General features: G+C 35.2%; 2 protein-coding genes across 6 annotated transcripts; both read left to right on the top strand.

The window, feature by feature from the left end:
- The first annotated feature begins 1,925 nt into the window (after window positions 1-1,925).
- Window positions 1,926-6,981, top strand: LOC112764443 (uncharacterized). Of its 5 annotated transcripts, none has more exons than XM_025810038.3 (6): window positions 1,926-2,485; window positions 3,629-3,707; window positions 3,879-3,945; window positions 4,035-4,254; window positions 4,939-5,042; window positions 5,277-6,981. In XM_025810038.3, exon 6 carries the CDS (start codon window positions 5,374-5,376, stop codon window positions 6,925-6,927), a length of 1,554 nt encoding a protein of 517 aa, XP_025665823.1. In that variant the 5' UTR covers window positions 1,926-2,485; window positions 3,629-3,707; window positions 3,879-3,945; window positions 4,035-4,254; window positions 4,939-5,042; window positions 5,277-5,373; the 3' UTR covers window positions 6,928-6,981. The 5 variants fall into 5 exon arrangements, with proteins under 5 accessions (XP_025665823.1, XP_025665822.1, XP_072079732.1 ...); XM_025810037.3 differs by having other exon boundaries at window positions 1,930-2,409; XM_072223631.1 differs by having other exon boundaries at window positions 1,944-2,485; window positions 3,879-4,003; window positions 4,104-4,254.
- A 3,159-nt stretch (window positions 6,982-10,140) lies between these two features.
- LOC112764422 (glucose-6-phosphate isomerase 1, chloroplastic) lies at window positions 10,141-15,492 on the top strand. Its single transcript, XM_025810006.3, has 14 exons — window positions 10,141-10,910; window positions 11,038-11,160; window positions 12,074-12,172; window positions 12,268-12,351; window positions 12,896-13,039; window positions 13,116-13,181; window positions 13,594-13,662; window positions 13,749-13,856; window positions 14,085-14,137; window positions 14,231-14,369; window positions 14,476-14,632; window positions 14,801-14,879; window positions 15,043-15,109; window positions 15,210-15,492. Exons 1-14 carry the CDS (start codon window positions 10,344-10,346, stop codon window positions 15,342-15,344), a joined length of 1,890 nt encoding a protein of 629 aa, XP_025665791.1. The 5' UTR covers window positions 10,141-10,343; the 3' UTR covers window positions 15,345-15,492.
- Window positions 15,493-18,650: the final 3,158 nt, after the last annotated feature.

An 18,650-nucleotide genomic window follows, 5' to 3' on the forward strand; every position in this document is an offset into this window, starting at 1 on the left:
AATTAGTGCTGCACTGCGATATGAGGACGAAGGGGTCAGGGCTTTCGTATCTGGAAAATGGGACCACGTTGGTATCACCCATCAGGATGCCCTGGCTCGAGTCTGCAAAAATTTTTCCTCTATGGATGGAACCAATCTCACACACAAGGTCCTTGGTCATGTTAGGGCTCTTTTACACCGTATTATTACTCACATTATCATGCCACAGAGTAGATCTTATCAGAGGGTGACTGTCTGTGACACCCTAGTGCTTTATGCCATTCTCAACTCTGTTCTAATCTCTTTTGCTTATTTGATGATTCGACATATGTGGGATTGCGTTAGAAGCGATATAAAGAGTAATTTGCCCTATGGAATGTTTCTGACTTGTGTGTTTGAGCATTTTAATGTTGATCTGAGTAATGAACCCTTTGAGAATAGAGTCTCTACTATCAAGGGTGGTGAGGTACCAGAAACTGCCAAAGAAAAAAAGGTAAAAGGCACCAGGGCCTCTGTTTTATCTGAAAGTGAGGATGAAAGCCTTCCTTCTGCTGCTGGAACCTCTGATTCGTACAAAAATCTTTTCGGTGAAATGGTCAAAGAGGTTCTTTTAGAATTCTCTACCATGTCTAAACTAATGATGAAATCCTGCAAAGACGTTAGGAAGCATGCATTGGAAAATGAAAAGGCTTGGATAAAGTCTCATAAAAGGGTAAACTTGCTTCTTAAGCATTTGGACTCTGTTGATGAGGACATTCTGAGAAAGAAAAAGATATTCTGGAATCTGATGCCGAATCTTCTGATGCCTAAGTTTGCTCCTTGTTGTTGCTGCTGCTGCTGCTGCTGCTGAATGCTTCTTTATTTTGCTCTCTTTGAATTTGACTTAGTTGAACTATTTTTCATTTGACTTGGATGACTATACTAAACTTAAATTTGATACTATTTTTTTTATGCATAAACTATTATGGACTGCACTGTTTGCTTTCTTATAATTGCAGGTGACCCTCCTTAATGACAAAAGGGGGAGAAAAAGAAAAAAAGAAGGGCTGAATTAAATGTGTGTTGTTTCATTCTGTTTCATCTGATTGGCTGCTCTGTTTTAGTGCCCTGTTATAGTGCTCTGTTTTATGCTCTGATTTGGCCCTGTTTTAAAATAATTTATACTCTGTTTTATTTGTTCAAGTATATCTGTACCTTGTTCTTAAGGTGTTTGATAAGTACTCCCTTATGTAAATCAGGCTCGGTTTTAAAGGTTCCAATCCTTGAAATTTTTATCCTTTAAGGAACCCTTTGGAGCTTGTACACAATTTTGCTTCTATAAATAGTTTTTTAATCATGCACACATTAAGGGAGAGCACACTGAACAAAAGAAAGAGGGAGATTTCGGCACATCTTCAAAGGAAAATTTTCTACCCTAACTCTTTCAATTCAGTTTAATAATGTTTGTCATCAAGAGAGGAAATTGTTGAGTTTAGAAAACTAAAATGATGATCAAATATTATTAAAATATTAAGTATTTAAATTATTTTCAATTGGTTGTTTGATGTTGCTGTTAGTGTGCATGAAAAAAAAATTAATTTTCATAATGGACTAAAAGAAGTGTTGACTTGGATTTTGCATTAGTTTCTTAGGCCAATTATTTTATTATCCTTTTAAAATTCAGCCACTTGTTATGAAATAATGCCGTATCATAACACTGAGTGCATTCGAAATACGTTAGTATTGTAGTTTTTTCCCACTGCATCTAAGATGTGACTCAAAATATATTTTGATAAATACTTACACGTTTATTTAAATCGATAAACATTATATATTTTAAATTTAAATAAAAAAATTATTCAATAAACTATTAATATTAATAAATTGATCCATAAAAAAATAAAATTTACTTTATACTTATAAGAAATAAAATTTTATAAATAAAATAATCTAAACTATAAAAAATTATCTAACATTTTCAAATTACCATTCTTAACCTAATCCAATCCCAAATTTCACACCAGCAGCAGCAGCCATCAACTTCACCCACCCCTCAATGGCTCAATCTCACCATCACCACTGGTCCATTGCAATCCCACCGCATCTATCATAGGTCTCTCTCTCTTTCTCTCGTTTGCTTTAGGTTCCGCAGCACCAAAAAGATGATTTGTTTTTAAGATGGTGGTTGTGAACCCCACACTTCGTGTTTCATTATCATTTCAAGCTTCTTATCTGAAGAGCCTGCGATTAGAGGGAGGACAGAAGAGGCTGCGATTGTAGGTCGATCTGCTGCCATATCTGTTGTGCGTCGAAACCATTGATGAGGAGCTGATCGAGCGGTGATTTTGGACAGAGAGGTTTGAGGGCGGAGAAAAGGTAGCGCGACGCCGCACGAGCAGTTTCCAGGAGGGTGGGGTTGGGTGCGAGGATGAAGGTTTGCTATGAGACGCGGTAGGGCTTTTTTCCTCCGATTGCATCGTCTCATTCATCTATCTCTGCTCCGTTGCTTACTCTGCTGCTTCTGTAGGCGAGTTTTTTTTTTCCAGTTATTATTTATTGGTTTTTTATGCTTAGTTTATTCAGTTTTAATTTAGGTTTAGATAAATTGTTTACGTTAAGTTGATGCTAATTAGATAAATTGATGACTAGATTTACATATTAGATAATAGGTTCTGTGACTGTGACTGTGAATCTATTTAGATTATTGGGTTAGATGATTAGTTATACTGATTCTTTTATGAAACATTTATGCTAATATGATCATATTGTTTGATTTGTATTCCTTTTTCTTGATGCTTATTTCCAACTCATGGGCCACAATTGTTTGTTAAAAACTTTTGGAATTTACTGCAAGTTTATGCTGAGCCTGTTGTGAATTCATGTTATTGTTAAATCACACATATGCTGATTGATGTTTTATTCAAATCATACGCACACTCAGCATCTTGTTTAATTTGCTCAAATGTTGCGAGATTGAAAATGGTTGGAAAGAAGCTGGGATTTTTTCAACAAGAATCCTTTTTCATGGAGTTTGAGTTCGTTGTGTTGCTTAAAACAGAAAAGAAGGGATTTTCTAACAAGCTGGGATATTGTTGTGGCTTACTGCTTATTACTACTTTTGTTTTCACTTTTAATTTGAGGTCACGATTGTTTCATCTCTGTTTTAAGTTCCTCAATCTGTATTGTATTGAGTGATTAGGAAACCTGTTAATTGTTATAATTAGGAGTAACGATATTTATTAATTAATTTACTTTCTTGTAACTTCTAGGTCCATTTATGAACTAGTTATTGACACTTTTTTCTATATATATGATCGCTGGCTAATTTCTATATACTTATTTAGCTTAAAACCAGCAAAGCTTGTCCCTGTTTGTGAGTTGTAACAAAAGCAGGGTTAAGATTTTGTATGCAATGCAAATCTTATTAAATAACCTTAAGACTTAAAAGCTTATCCTTTATATTGGTGCCTTAATGATTGATTACATTGATGCCTTAATGTTGAGATGTTTCTTTTTTGTATTTTCTTATGATCACCTGAATTTTCAGTCCAAAATAATGTGATGTTTGTGTTATACCTTGTCATCACTAAGCTTTACTCTATAGACACTTTGGTAAGATTTATATGACATTAACAATGTGATTGTGACATATATGATGGTTTTGTTGCAGCAATGGTGATGTGCTTATAAACTGGACCCTTGTTACTGCCAAAGGAACCACACTGAAAAGTGGAAGAGATAGATTAAAGGTAACTTGGCATCACTTGAATGACTTTAGATACTTAGTTCATTGTTTTTGCTAGGTAGTACTAATTTTTTTTCAATGCATTATTGAATATTGTGATATGATTGTTCTGCATTTAATTGCTGTTTCTATTTACTGTGTTGAATCTTTATTGTTTTGCATAACCTGGTTTCAGGAAAGATGAAAAGGTGCAGATTTTGAAATCTCTTGGTGTTGAAGTCTTCATTTCAGTGGATTCTGCTGTAAGTTTCTTCTTCGCTTAGCACTGCTCCACCACCAGCCACTCCTCAGCTCATTATTGTAATGATAGTTTTTTTCTTTTTATGTTTAGGCCTGTTAAGGCCCTCTATAAACCCAGTTTTAGATTGGCCTGATGTTGTAGAGGTTTCATCGGGTCTAGGGTCGGGCCTCCCTTTTACTCTCGCTTTTCTCAACACCGGCACCACTCACCGGTCCCTCCAACATTCTACCATCGGCTACAGCACATAGTGGCGGCCGGTGCGAGTGTGTAGCAGGGCGGCAGCCATTTGTTTACTTCCCATCTGAACAAGGTATATCTTACTTGTTAGTGAGTTAGTGTGCTTTTCATTGTTGATTTTCTTTAGCAATATGTTGGATAGCATGAGATTAGGGTATTACAATATGAGGTTTCTTGAATGCTTCTTCGCTCCCTGTTGTTTATTGGTGGAATTTGTGTTCCAATTCTTTAAATTATGCTGACAGTTCATATTTAATGAGTAATTTAAGGTTGTTCTCGGTTGAAGTGCATGTGTTTTCTCATCTAACATGTGAGAATCCCTATTTGAAATTTATGAATAAAAATTTTGGTACTGTTTTGTTTATTTATTTATTTTTGTATTATTTTAAGTTGAAGAACCAGTACCAGTAGTTATATTTATGTGCAGTGTGCAAGATAGGTGCTAGTAGAGTACAACAATTCCCCATTCCCAATCAGCGAAAGCGATCAAAACCTAGGCGCCAAATTCGATATGTTGAAATGTCTTTATTGTCTGAAATTGCAAGTCCCTGTAGCCTCTGCAAAACTTAATTGGTTCATTCTATATCTTATAGATACAGCAGCAATATGCCTTTTTTTTTTTTAAATTTTACCTTAAGAAGTCATTTGTCGTTGAAAACTAACCATATCGATCTATTCTTTTTGGGGTTGTGAATAATTTGGAATTGTAATGGGTTAACCTTGTCAATTGCACATTCATTGTGTGCTCCTTGTGCAGTTCATGATCCTGGAAATGTGGAGTTGAAGGGTGATGAACACTTTGAACATGGAAGTACAGTTCAAGGTTCACAATCCACAGTGATTGGTTCCCTTGAAAATCAGGTAATGATTCAATAAACTTTTACCTTTTCCCTGTTTTTTCTCTCTTACTTTGCAGTAGCTTCATTTCATATTCATCATCTTTGTAAAGATATCTAAAAATGTTTTACCATAGCTCATGTCTTTTCCTGGATCTTATACGTGTCTCTCTTCGCAATAACGTGCAGTTTGTTCCCTTTTAATTTTTCCTCATTTCCTTTTTATCTGCTGTGTTTGAAATCCTTGCCTTGTATGCAGATGCTACTCTCATTTGTTATTTAATTCATTGAAGATAAATCATCAATGAATGATGTTCTTTGAGATGATAGGGATGTGCCTATAATCGTCATATTTCATGAGAACCTCAGGAATTTTCGGTAGCAGGCACAGCCGTGTCCCATTAGTATCATCATCATCTGTATCTTCTTCACTGCCATGGATATCTCCCCTTAAATTAGCAAAACCTCTAGAATCTAAACTAGACCCTCCTCCTGAAACCAGTGGCACTCCCCCCGAATCTCGGAAGAAACACAAATATATATCTCATGAATCCGCCATCAACTTGATCAAACGAGAAAAAGACCCACAACATGCCTTGAAAATATTTAATATGGTATCAGAACAAAAGGGCTTTAATCACAACAGTGCTACATATGGAATAATACTCGAAAAGCTTGCTCAGTCAAAGAAGTTCCAGGCTGTTGACCGGGTTCTGCATCAAATGACCTATGAAACTTGCAAGTTTCATGAGGGTATATTCATTAACCTCATGAAGCATCTTTCAAAATCCTCCTTACATGAAAAAGTGCTTCAGATATTTTTCTCCATTCAGCCAATCGTTCGGGAAAAGCCCTCGCCCAAAGCCATTAGCACTTGCCTCAATCTCCTGGTTGATTCGAATCAGGTTGATTTGGCACGACAATTGCTCTTGCATGCCAAGAGGAGTCTTACACATAGGCCGAATGTCTGCATATTTAACATCTTAGTGAAGTACCACTGCAAAAATGGGGATCTTGACTCTGCATTTGAAGTTGTAGAAGAAATGAAGAACTCCAAGTCATCCTATCCCAATTTAATTACATACTCAACCCTAATGGATGGCCTATGCCAAAATGGAAGGCTCAAAGAAGCTTTTGAGCTTTTTGAGGAAATGGTCTCAAAGGATCAGATCGTACCTGATCCCTTGACTTATAATGTTTTGATCAACGGATTTTGCCGTGGAGGTAAACCTGATCGTGCTAGAAATATAATCGAATTCATGAGAAGCAACGGATGCCATCCTAACGTTTATAATTACTCAGCCCTGGTGAATGGATTATGTAAAGCAGGGAAACTGCAAGAGGCAAAAGGGGTTTTGGATGAGATGAAGAGCGCAGGCTTGAAACCGGATGCAGTTAGCTACACTGCCTTGATTAATTTCTGTTGTAGGAACAAGCGAATCGACGAGGCTCTAGAGTTGCTTGAAGAAATGAAGGAAAATTCATGCCGGGCTGATACTGTTACATTCAACGTAATACTTGGAGGCCTGTGCAGAGAAGAAAGATACAAGGAGGCTTTGGATATGCTCGAGAGACTTCCGCTCGAGGGCATCTATATGAACAAAGGTAGTTACAGGATTGTGCTGAATTGTTTAACCCAAAGAGGTGAGTTGAAGAAGGCAAAGGAATTATTAGGTCTAATGGTTGGTAGGGGGTTTGTACCCCATTATGCTACCTCAAATGAATTATTGGTTCAACTTTGTAAGGCTGGGATGGTTAATGATGCTGCTATGGCACTCTTTGCCTTAGTGGAGATGGGATTCCAGCCAGGATCTGATTCCTGGGGGCATTTGATTGACCAAATTTGCAAAGACAGAAAACTGTTGTATGTTTTTGAGCTGCTTGATGAGCTTGTGATATCAAATTCATGATGCTTATAATTTAGCTACCTTATAATTAAGGTATTGCATTTTGTGTTTCAGAAATAATTCCTGCTTAGAAATATGTGTGAATGTTTTTTTCTATAGCAAATGTGTATCCATTTTAAACGGGTTAGGGTTGAGTATAATGAGTCTAGTACTATGATTAATGGGCTGGAAACTTTAAAAGTAATTTTTTTGAGCTTTTGACTTATGAAAAATAGTATTATTAATGTCTGGTGTAATTTTCAAAATTAAATTGCAGCTTTCTAAGAAATTATTTAAGAGTTTATAGAGAAGTTAAAAGAAATGACTTCTTTCATAATACTACTATTTTTTATCACATTTTTATAAAATAAATATTTTTAGAATTAAAAATTTAAACACAAAATAACTTATTTATAAATTATTTTTAATATATTCATTTATTGTTTAAGTTATTTTTTTAAAAGTAGTTTAATTAAGCTGTTTATCCAAATTGAGTCTAAATCATTAACAGAATAGATTTTAGAATGATAAATCGCATTAAGCTTTTGCTTTTAAAATATACTTGAGTATTGAATTTGCTTTATCGATATTTAGGCTTTTATTTCCCAAGTCCTAACGTAATTAAAATATACCGAGTCAAGGATAATGCTTTTTAATTTTTATCGTTAAGTATTTAAAATGTAATTGGCAAATTACGTAAGACTAACGTAGCATATCATCACTATCAGGGTTTTATTATTATTATTAGTTTATTACCAACGTCATCAATATTAAGCGTTTTCCCTCTTGTGGTCAATGTCGTTAATGTATTAGGGTAAAGTTGGTACTTTGCCAAATAAAATTTGAGAAAGAATGGCCCAGACTTATGTCATGTTAGGCCTAATTGAGCTGGCCCAGCTTTGTGTATGTACGACAAAACACTGTTTTAAATATTTTGGCAAATTAATGGGGATTTAAATTCTTTAAATTTTAGATTTTATTTTAAAAGATAAAATATAATCTCTTATAATTTATTTTATAAGTAGAATAAAAAAAATATAAGAGAAAAAATTTAAGAGAATCCAAATTTAATTAATTGATATAAAGTTAAAGAACCAAAAACAATAATTTTTCAATTTTTAATATAATGAAATACGAAGATGCGCTGTCAATTAATAAATTTAATTCATCTACCAAACAAAAAGGTATAATTTAATCTAATATAAAGCAAAGCTTTTATTTAAGTATTTTATATTTCATATTCATGTTTGAATTGATTATCATGTTATATTATTCTCTTCGTACATAAAAATTTAAAAATATTATACATATACAAAAAAAAAAAACAGTAATCTTTTGTTTCAGTTTTTTATATTTCATATTCATGTTATATTATTATTCTCTTAGTACATAAATTTATTTTTTAAAAAACATTATTTGTATTTCTCTCTCACAATGCACTCACCCCAACATTAGCAAGTAGCAACCTCACATATTCCTTTGTAACACTTGTTTTATTTGTCCATAACATGAAAGCGTTATCCTTTCTTAATTTAATTGAGTAAGGGTACATACGGTGTCTCTGGTAAAAACAATTATTTTATCTCCTAATAATTTTATAATTAACTTTTAAAGAAATAGATTGACAGGGGCAAGAAATGAAAACTAGCTGTCTCCCTCAATTATATATACCCGATGTGACACAAGTTTAGCTGGGTTCAACACACCACAAACAAATACACTCACATTTTCTTTGCTTTCAAAAACTATATTTATAGAACATATAAATAACACCAACAAATTTGGTCCCAAGATAAAATCTATTGCACTCTTGTCTTGTTCCCCGGTGAACTCGCCACCTCTGAATGTGATGCCGCTAATTTGGAAAATGACAAGGTCAAGTGGCAATCTCGTAATTTTGCAACATATCTGGACCCATTTTGGTGAGGCAACAGATACAGGCTATTCCACCAACCAATCAGCGCTTGACCCCGCCGAATATCGCCGCCACCAACAACCACAATCATCTATCCCCATCTAATATAAAGGGCTTTTTTTTTTTTTTTTCTCTTTTCTTTTTTTCTGACACAATTGATACACAATTATTTATCTATCTAAAATCATACATTATATAAATATAAATCTTATATAGATTTAAAAAAATTATGTTGATTTACTTGAATACCATAAATCAACACTAATTTAATAGAGATATTATTTATATTCTGACACAATATAAAAGATAAAAGGCCTATAAAAAAAAGTAACATTCTTTATGTACTTCTTTAAAGAGGTCAAACACTAGTAAAAAGGGATAAAACTTTATCTACTCAAAACATGTAAACTATTTACACTTTTTTGATAAGATATTAGAGTCTTTTGCAGATACTATTTCCCACTTCCTCACAAGAAACTTGGACACGCAACATTTGATATCAAAAAAATTGGACGTTGTAAGGAATTTAGACTTCACCTTCAGACTCAAATCAACGGTTTCAGGAAACCTTATAACAGATGTATTAATATATCAATGTTTTTAGTGAAAAAAAATTAATTAATGTTAATATAAATCTATGATGCACAAACTCTGACACGACATGGGACACGACACGACACAGGACACGACGACACGCGGAATTTTAAAATCTTATAAGACACGGGGACACACATACATATAGAATATAAAGTATTTTTTAGATAAATCATAATAGTATTTTGATATTTTATTGATAATAAAATATAAGTTAATTTTTTAATTATTTTTAATATCTTATTTTAATTATATCAAGTATTTAAAATATTTTTTATTTTAATAAATAATAATATATATTATATCTAAATTTATTTCAAAAATATACGTTAAGAATAAGATTGGACACGTGATGGTATTTAGGTGTATTCAAGCATGTCCGGTGAAGAATTTTTTATTTTTTATTAAGCCACGATTTGGACACAGCAGATACGCGTATCGGACAAGTGTCGATGAGTGTCGTATCCAAAATGTGTTCGACACGCGAACACGGCAACTCAACAAAATGTCGGTGCTTCATGGATATAAATATAAAGTAAATAAAAAAGTTCGTGATTTTACATTGCTCTTAAAAAATGTTTAATAAAGTAAAAAGATGAAAGATTTAATCATTATTAATATATTTTATATTTTATTTTATTAATATTCTGATGTTGGAGTAGTCTCATCTGGCTTCTGCTGGTAACTTTGAGCAAGAGGACAAAAACAACCTTGCCTCCGACCGTCTCATAGCAAGTACAGGTAACAAACCAAACCAAACCAAACCGAACTAAGAAAAAAAAAAAAAAAAGCAAATTACAAAAGCCTCCATTTGCAAAAAAAAGTTAATTAAATAACTTAAGTAGTCACCACTTGCTTAGTGTTTCGTCAGGAAAAAAATATCAAATGCCCAAACAAAACTATACCTCGTGAAATCACGAATCATACTTCAATGGCTTCCATCTCCGGCATTTCTTCATCTTCCTATGCTCTCAAGCTCCGAAATCGGAATCATTCTCCGGCGTTGACCAACCCGTTCCGGAACGGACCGGAGCTGGCCGCGTTTCCGAGCCGACCAAAACTCGGTTCGGATCGGGCCCTAAGCCTCGTGTCAGTGGCTCGGGAGGTGTCTCCGGTCACCAACGACGGCGCGGCTGCCGCGGTACCGGCGGCGAAGGGGTTCAAGAAGAAGACAGCGTTGGAGAAGGATCCGAGGGAGCTATGGAAGAGGTACGTGGAGTGGCTGTACCAACACAAGGAGGTTGGAATGTACTTGGACGTGAGTCGGGTCGGGTTTACAGACGAGTACGTGGCGGAGATGGAGCCGCGGTTCCAGGCTGCGTTCAAGGCCATGGAGGAGCTCGAGAAAGGTGCGATTGCGAACCCCGACGAGGGACGCATGGTTGGTCATTACTGGCTTAGGGATTCTAACCGCGCACCTACCTCGTTCTTGAAATCTCAGATTGATAACACTCTTGTTGCTATTTGCAATTTCGCCGATGATGTCCTCGCTGGTAAGGTTAGTAACTTCATCTCTCTCTCTGGATGTGTTAATCGCACTTATTAATCGGACTTAGTACGAACTTCGTTATTAAATTGTCTCTGATTTCTTATAATGATTTGTATATGGGAATGTGGTTTGGCAGATTAAGCCTCCCTCGTCGCCGGAGGGTCGGTTTACTCAGATACTGTCTGTTGGAATTGGGGGTTCAGCTCTTGGCCCACAGTTTGTTGCGGAGGCATTGGCTCCTGATAATCCTTTGCTCAAGGTATATTGGCAATCCATAATCTCCGTTAACTATGTTTGGCCCTTCTTTTATTAAAATCAAACTGCAACAGCAAGTAGTTATTTTGCGGTGTCTGCTTATTCACTAGTTAAATGCTGGTTTCTTAATTTGCTGTTAAGATTTCATGCTGTGCTATAAGGCTATGTAATGTCCTGTTTTATGTTTAGATATGCATGTATAAGACTAAAATATTATGTGAAATGAGTAAAATAGTTATGTGATTCCAAATTTTCTGCATAACTATAAACTAATTTAATAGAGAATGAGAGTACGAAGAATAATAGGGGATTACAAGAAGAATTGGTCTATGAATCAACAGGATAAAAATGGTATTGAAGTAACAAAATTAAGAATAAATAAAGTAATGTAAGTAGAAGAGTGAATTAAGCTTCTATTGAGTAAACATGTAGTATGCCATGGAGAAAAGAATGAACAATAAGAAGGAAGGAATTATCAAGCTAAGTAAGAAATGAAGAGAGTACCTGGGAAAAAATAGAGAAAGAAGTAGAATGCAGGGAGAAGAGAGTAAGAAGCTCAAATTAGGGAAAATAAGAAGGGGTAACAGTGGAATAACAAAAAATATCTATGGACAAAAAGGGAAAAAAATTCCATAAAAAAATCCGTGACCACCTTCCAAAATCCCGTATTCATCATTGTCCTTCATAAAAGAGTGGACACAGAAATAAAGAAAACTGTTCTGGAGACATGTGTCCATTGTCTATGTCTCTACTTCCAAACATTTTTTAAATATTCACTGTCCATGTTTCTGTGTCCTGTCTCCAAAAACAAACGCAGCCTCCTACATTTATATGTTCATGTTATTGAAAGTTGCTGTTGTATGCAAAGTATGTTAGCAACCTGAGATATTTAGTAATGGATTTTGGACTTTTGACAGATAAGGTTTGTGGACAACACAGATCCCGCTGGAATTGATCATCAAATTGCACAACTTGGTCCTGAGCTAGCTTCAACACTTGTAATAGTCATTTCAAAGGTTTGTTTGGAGATTATACTTCTAAAAAATTGATTGTGATGTTATTGGTGTATAAGGATTTCTGACTTGAAAGTTGAAAATGTCACTATCTTCAGAGTGGAGGTACCCCTGAGACTCGAAATGGTTTACTAGAAGTACAGAAGGCCTTTCGTGAAGCAGGCTTGGATTTTCCGAAACAGGTTTAATCTCAGGTTTCAACTTTTTATTTCCTCATTGTTACAAAAGAATTTGTGTCAAAATGGAAATTTAGGTGGTGTGATGGAGATAATATTGAATATGAGATTTGTTAGGGTGAACAAGCTACTTGTCTAGATTAATTTACATTCACCTGTCTGAAGACAACCAAAATCCAGTTTTGCTCAATGCTACCTTTTCAAATTCTCATAGATTTGCTTAGCATGTGCAGAAATAATTAAACTAATTGAGTTATGTTCTTTTTCTTTCCCCCCTTTTTCAGTTTAAATGGAGTATTGGTAATTGAAATACTTGAATTGCTAAAAATACCTTCTAAATTAATATTTTCAGATAAATTGTCACTTTGTATGCTTATATATGATATTAAAATGACATTTATTGGAATGTTGATTTTATTGCTTTTGTGTTTTCCATTTTTTTAACTGTTGTGAATTTCTAAATGTTATTCGTCCCTGCATCACTCACATTTGCTGCCACTGTCGATTCATGGACATTTGTGATCATTTGCTAACGCATATTTTGTTGCAGGGTGTTGCTATAACACAAGAAAACTCTTTGTTAGATAACACTGCCAGAATTGAGGGCTGGTTAGCTAGATTTCCTATGTTTGATTGGGTGGGAGGTAGAACGTCAGAGATGTCTGCTGTAGGCCTGCTTCCAGCGGCCCTTCAGGTACGTGAGGGTTAATTGTAAATTTAATTAGTTTGTTTTTTATATTTTGTATTCACCTATAATGCTTCTGATTCAGGGCATTGACATTAGAGAAATGCTTGCTGGTGCAGCATTGATGGATGAGGCAACTAGAACTACTGTGGTATGTATCAGTTTTAAAAAATCGTCTTTTAAATTTACTTTCAGAGTTGTGCTCATGGAGTCGAACGAAGTTCATGTATGATAATGCAAGATGCAATAAATATTACTCAATAACTTGTCATCCATCGCTGGGCTGCTGGCGCTTCATGCTGCAAATACATTACACATGACAGATGGTGATAAATGGAAATAATTATCCAGACATGCTGCTTTTATATGCCTAAGACCAATTTTTCAGAAATTCCTTACATTCTTAATAGTGACATTATTAAAGAGTGGCAATAGTTGTATAGTAACATTTCATTTTGAAGTTTCAATGCTGCTTTACCATCTTATCTGCTTGAACTTGCTTCTCCTCAATCGCAAAGCAAAATATCAAAAGGGTCTCTGTTTTGACATATAACTTTGTGCAGTTAAGGAGTAATCCTGCGGCGCTGCTGGCTCTATGTTGGTATTGGGCTACAGATGGAGTAGGATCCAAGGTGAGACTTATATAATTTATCCATGGTATTTACTTCCATTTTATTGCTCTATTGCTCATTATTCCCTTTTTCCTCATACTCCATAGGATATGGTCATCCTTCCGTATAAGGACAGCCTGTTATTGTTTAGTAGATACTTGCAGCAGCTAGTCATGGAATCTCTAGGCAAGGAGTTTGACTTGGATGGAAATCGGGTATGTAAATTGCTCATTCTTTTGTTCAGCAAATCTGAATAACAATTTTTTTTTGCATTTCCTCCTGTGAAAATAATTAGAAGGTACCCGAAAGTCCTCCACAATAATTTTGAATAGTTTTTTCTTGTACCTGGAACTTGCCTAATTGATTATTTCTAAAAAGGAACCCAAGTTTTCCTAGGATGATGAATATTGAAATGATCTAATTCCGATTTCTGGATTCCATAGGTCAATCAGGGAATTAGTGTCTATGGAAATAAAGGAAGTACCGATCAGCATGCGTGAGTGTTCATGCTAATCTTTTCAATTTTTGTGTTGGCTTTATGTAGTACATGGATTTGATTAATATCTTGTTAACATCAACCTTCTCACAGGTATATTCAACAACTGAGGGAGGGTGTACACAATTTCTTTGTGACATTCATTGAGGTGCTCCGCGATAGACCTCCGGGTCACGATTGGGAACTTGAACCTGGTGTCACATGTGGTGACTACCTGTTTGGTATGCTACAGGTCTGACCTGCCAACCGAACATATTTTCTTATAGAACTTAGTTTGATTATAAAATCATTTGTTCTGGGTCATTCTTTTCTCGGTTCTAAGATTAAAGTTTCTACAGGGAACAAGGTCAGCTCTCTATGCAAACGAGCGAGAGTCAATCACAGTCACCGTACAAGAAGTGACCCCAAAATCAGTTGGCGCTCTTATCGCACTATATGAGCGTGCAGTTGGGATATATGCCTCCCTTGTCAACATAAATGCTTATCATCAACCTGGTAAACTGTCATTTTGCTTGTTTTAGGATTTTGTTGATCTCATAAATATTCCTCTTAACCTTGTCAGCAATTCATACTGCAGTAGATATCCAACTCGGACTCCGTTAATTTATTCATTCTAAAATCTAAATTCTAATTTCTAATTTCTGAAATATGATATTCACTTAGGTGTGGAAGCCGGAAAGAAAGCAGCAGGCGAAGTATTGGCTCTTCAGAAGCGGGTTTTGGCCGTGTTAAATGAGGCAAGGTATGATTATGGGCTCAAAACAACACTGCCCTTCCTGGGATCTTTCCAACAATGTCCAATGATGTGCTAGCATTAGCATCCTTCTTCTTGTTATTATTGTTCTTGTGTTCTTGTTTTCAGTTAGTTCTATCCCTAAATTCTCTTTATCTATTACTGTTTTCAGCTGCAAACAGCCTGTTGAGCCATTAACGCTTGATGAAGTAGCCGATCGTTGCCATGCGCCAGAAGATGTAGATATCTTGCCCAACACCATTACTTTTCTCAATGATGTTTATTAACCAATTTATTAAGAATAATTGTTTACTAATATATTTTACCTTGGATGTTCAGATTGAAATGATTTACAAGATTATTGCTCACATGGCTGCCAATGACAGAGCACTTATCGCTGAAGGCAGCTGTGGTTCACCACGGAGTTTCAAGGTTTTTCTTGGAGAGTGTAACGTTGATGAATTGTATGCTTGAGTTAGACTAAGGAAATCCACCTGCAATAATTATTGATTTCGGTTGAATCTCCTCCATTAATGAAAATGGAGATTGTTGTTTAGACAAATTACTGCAAGTTTTAGCAGCTTTGGTAAATAAAATTGAATAAACTGAATTAATTCTCAAAGTTCTGTTTTTCTTTGACAGACGCTTTTCGTATTCAATTTAAAGTGTTTAATTTTGGTAAATGCAATCAATACATTGGGAGATAATTAAATAATCCGAAAGTGGATAATTTGGTGATTTAATGATGATGCCAAGTTGAGAAATGTTTATATAGTAATAAATAAAGGGACCTAATTGATGAGAGAAAGACATCTGTTTTATTCGTAAGTTTTGGAGAATCATTTATGTTGGGAACGGATAGTTAGTGAAAAGAAACAGAGAAAAAAAAGAATAGGAGAGATACATGCTTGCCACACTTGTTTGATGTCATGGGGGTTTAATAACACAAAAATTACTTATTTTTGTTTTACCAAAGATAAGAAACTCGAACCCACAACCTTTTAATTGAGTATGGGGAGATTATGCCATTTGAGCTATAACTCATTGGCAATAACACAAAAATTGCTTATCAATGTTATATGCTACTGATTCATAAGAAAAAATACACTAGTTTTAAGGGTGTAATTCTGTTGAAAAGTACTAATAGTTTAGAATACCATATAAACAAAAGTCTTATGATTATCGAAAAATAAAATTTTATATTTCTAGTGTCTCGAATACATAAAAAGTTAAATATTTACTTAAATTGGTCCCGAAAGAATTCCAAATAAGACGCCAACAAATTTTAATAGCTTTGTGAGTCTCCAACCACCATTGACATCCGTCAAATTGACCCCCTGTCTATTTGATCCATCAAATTCTAACGACATTGTTCTACACAGTACGTTAATCAATTGATTCAGACGTTACCTAACACGTGGGATTGAGGACAAATTGGTCCCTATCTTGCAAAATGTAAAAATGTAGTCATTCTCTAGGGGGAAGAAGGGACAAAATTACACCTGAAAGTTGATACGCTGGACACAAATACACTTAAATCATTTAATGAGTCACGCGTGCACAGTGATTATACACTCCAGCAGACACAATCACCATTCCGGCCATCAGCGTGTGGCGTGGTTAGTTTGAGTGGACATGTGGCTCTATTTATTCCTTGCTGGCACGTTCAAATTGAGTAAGCTAGCCATTTAGTGCCAACTCAGAAAAAATATTTTATTTTAATGATTAATTAAAATAAACCCTTCGTTCTCTTTTATCTTCAGAAAGAAGATGCTTTGTGTTGAAACCCTAACACCTTAATCAATAACTAAGAACATGGGTTCACTCAAGGAAAAATCGAGCTCTTTATCCCTAAATTGTGGCAGCGATGTTGGTGGCGGATCTTCATTGTTGAGGAAAAAGAAGAAGTTTGAGTACAACAATGACAAGTGTTTGCACGGAATTGAAGCTGTGGTACTCAATTCTGGTACAGAGTGGAATCCAGACAGATTGTTTCTGCGATGTCCTCTGTGGGAGGTAGGTTTCGAAATTGCATTTCTTCTTATTACTGGCGTTAGGTTTTCATCTTTTTGTTTCCTTCTTCACCCCTCCTTCGATTGTTGTCTCAAATTTTCAGAGTGCTGAACATCGTTGTGAGTATTTTGTTTGGCTGGACGAAGTAGAAGAAAAAACAAGAAACGTGGGGACAGATGTTGTATCTGAAGAAAGGCCATTGAAACAAACATACCAGAAGATGAATGAGCTTACAGAGTGTGCCACCAAAGTGGAAGAAGTTATGGGCATTTGTTTGGGGTTGGGTTTTTGGACATTATTGATTTTGATGATATATGCTCAGAAGTGAGGATCATGTGTAATCAATTTCAAAGTTGCATTGAATAAATGGAAGAAAAAAAAACTCTTTTTTTTGTGAATTACATATTGTAAGTGGTGTAACATCAACCATTGACATCAACCAATGGCTCTGATGAATTTTCACCTCAACTTGCCAAACTGATCCATATTTGTTTTTTACGGACTTCGAACCTAAGGTTACAACTTTCATGAACTGTCGGTTACGAAGGTTGGTCTCTTTTGAAGAAGTGAAGAGGGCTACTTTTAGTGTATATCTTTAAAGTGCTCCAGGAGATGACGGCATGACTGCAAAATTCTTTCAGCATTTTTGGGATTTGGTTGGTGGGGATGTATTTCGGACAGTACGTAGTTTCAATGCAGGTGGAAGAATACTGAAAAGTTTCAACCACACACATATATTTGATTCCGAAGATTCCGGATGCCTCTAATATGACTCTGGTGAGACCCATTAGTTTATCTTCTGTCATTTACAAAATTATATCTAAAGTTCTTGTCCATAAATTTCAAGGTATAATGAATAAACTAGTGAGTCTTAACCAGAGTACATTTATTAAGGAAATGATGATCTCAGACAATATTCTCATAACTCACGAATATATGCACCACCTCAAGACTAAAACGCAAGGTTGTGAAACTGAAATGGGTGTGAAGTTAGACATGAGTAAGGCTTATTACTGAATAGCTCTCATTCGAAGTAGCTACCTCGCCTTCAGGACTCACAAGCCTCCAAATTTTATTACCCCTCATTTTGTTTTTAAACTTCTGATGAAAGAATTTTATGTTTTGATCCCCCCTCCCTTTGAATCACTTAACACTGGATTTGGCTTTCTAGTACATTTCTTCATCATGATAAGCTACCTCAAGTTTTCTCTCCAATTCGGTTTGTTCGTTGTCACCAAAAATTCCAGTTGATCTCACTTCCTCTATGTGATTAGTAAGTTGCACAATTGCCTTTCTTGAGTTTTGGTTGCTTGATTGCTATGTTTAATCTTCTGTGCCAGAATAAGCATAGCTGGTCCTTCTATTTTCTCCTCCAAACATCACAAACAATCCTCCTAACCTCTAGCATAGAATTTAAATATTCTTTTAGATCTTTCAACACTCGGTTTGGAATCCATAAGAAGAGGCGCATGATCTAAATCCGATTCTGATTATCTAAAAGTCATTGAAGAGGGATAAAAATTCATCCAATTAATACTAGCAAGAACTCGATCTAATCTTTTTTTGGATAAGATCGGCCCCTCTATGTTTATTGGACCATGTAAACGGCCTCCCCAACATGCCTAAATCCAAGAGAGAAGTATCATTAATGAAATCCAAAATTAGTGATAGAAGATTGAGATTTATCATTATCACCCTGTTTTTCAGCTTGGCAAAGAATGGCATTGAAGTCACCCACAACCACAACTTTAGAATTGAATTGCTGAA

The sequence above is a fragment of the Arachis hypogaea genome, chromosome 17, assembly GCF_003086295.3.
Source record: "Arachis hypogaea cultivar Tifrunner chromosome 17, arahy.Tifrunner.gnm2.J5K5, whole genome shotgun sequence".
In the NCBI taxonomy this organism is placed as follows: Eukaryota; Viridiplantae; Streptophyta; class Magnoliopsida; order Fabales; family Fabaceae; genus Arachis; species Arachis hypogaea.

What these genes read in the sequence shown, in the direction of transcription:
- LOC112764443 (XM_025810038.3), top strand. Translation starts at nt 5,374, where the DNA reads ATGAGAACCTCAGGAATTTTCGGTAGCAGGCACAGCCGTGTCCCATTA.
- LOC112764422 (XM_025810006.3), top strand. Translation starts at nt 10,344, where the DNA reads ATGGCTTCCATCTCCGGCATTTCTTCATCTTCCTATGCTCTCAAGCTC. An exon ending in TTGACTTGGATGGAAATCGG is followed by an intron (nt 13,857 to 14,084) that starts GTATGTAAATTG and finishes TGGATTCCATAG; the next exon opens with GTCAATCAGGGAATTAGTGT. An exon ending in GCCGTGTTAAATGAGGCAAG is followed by an intron (nt 14,880 to 15,042) that starts GTATGATTATGG and finishes TACTGTTTTCAG; the next exon opens with CTGCAAACAGCCTGTTGAGC.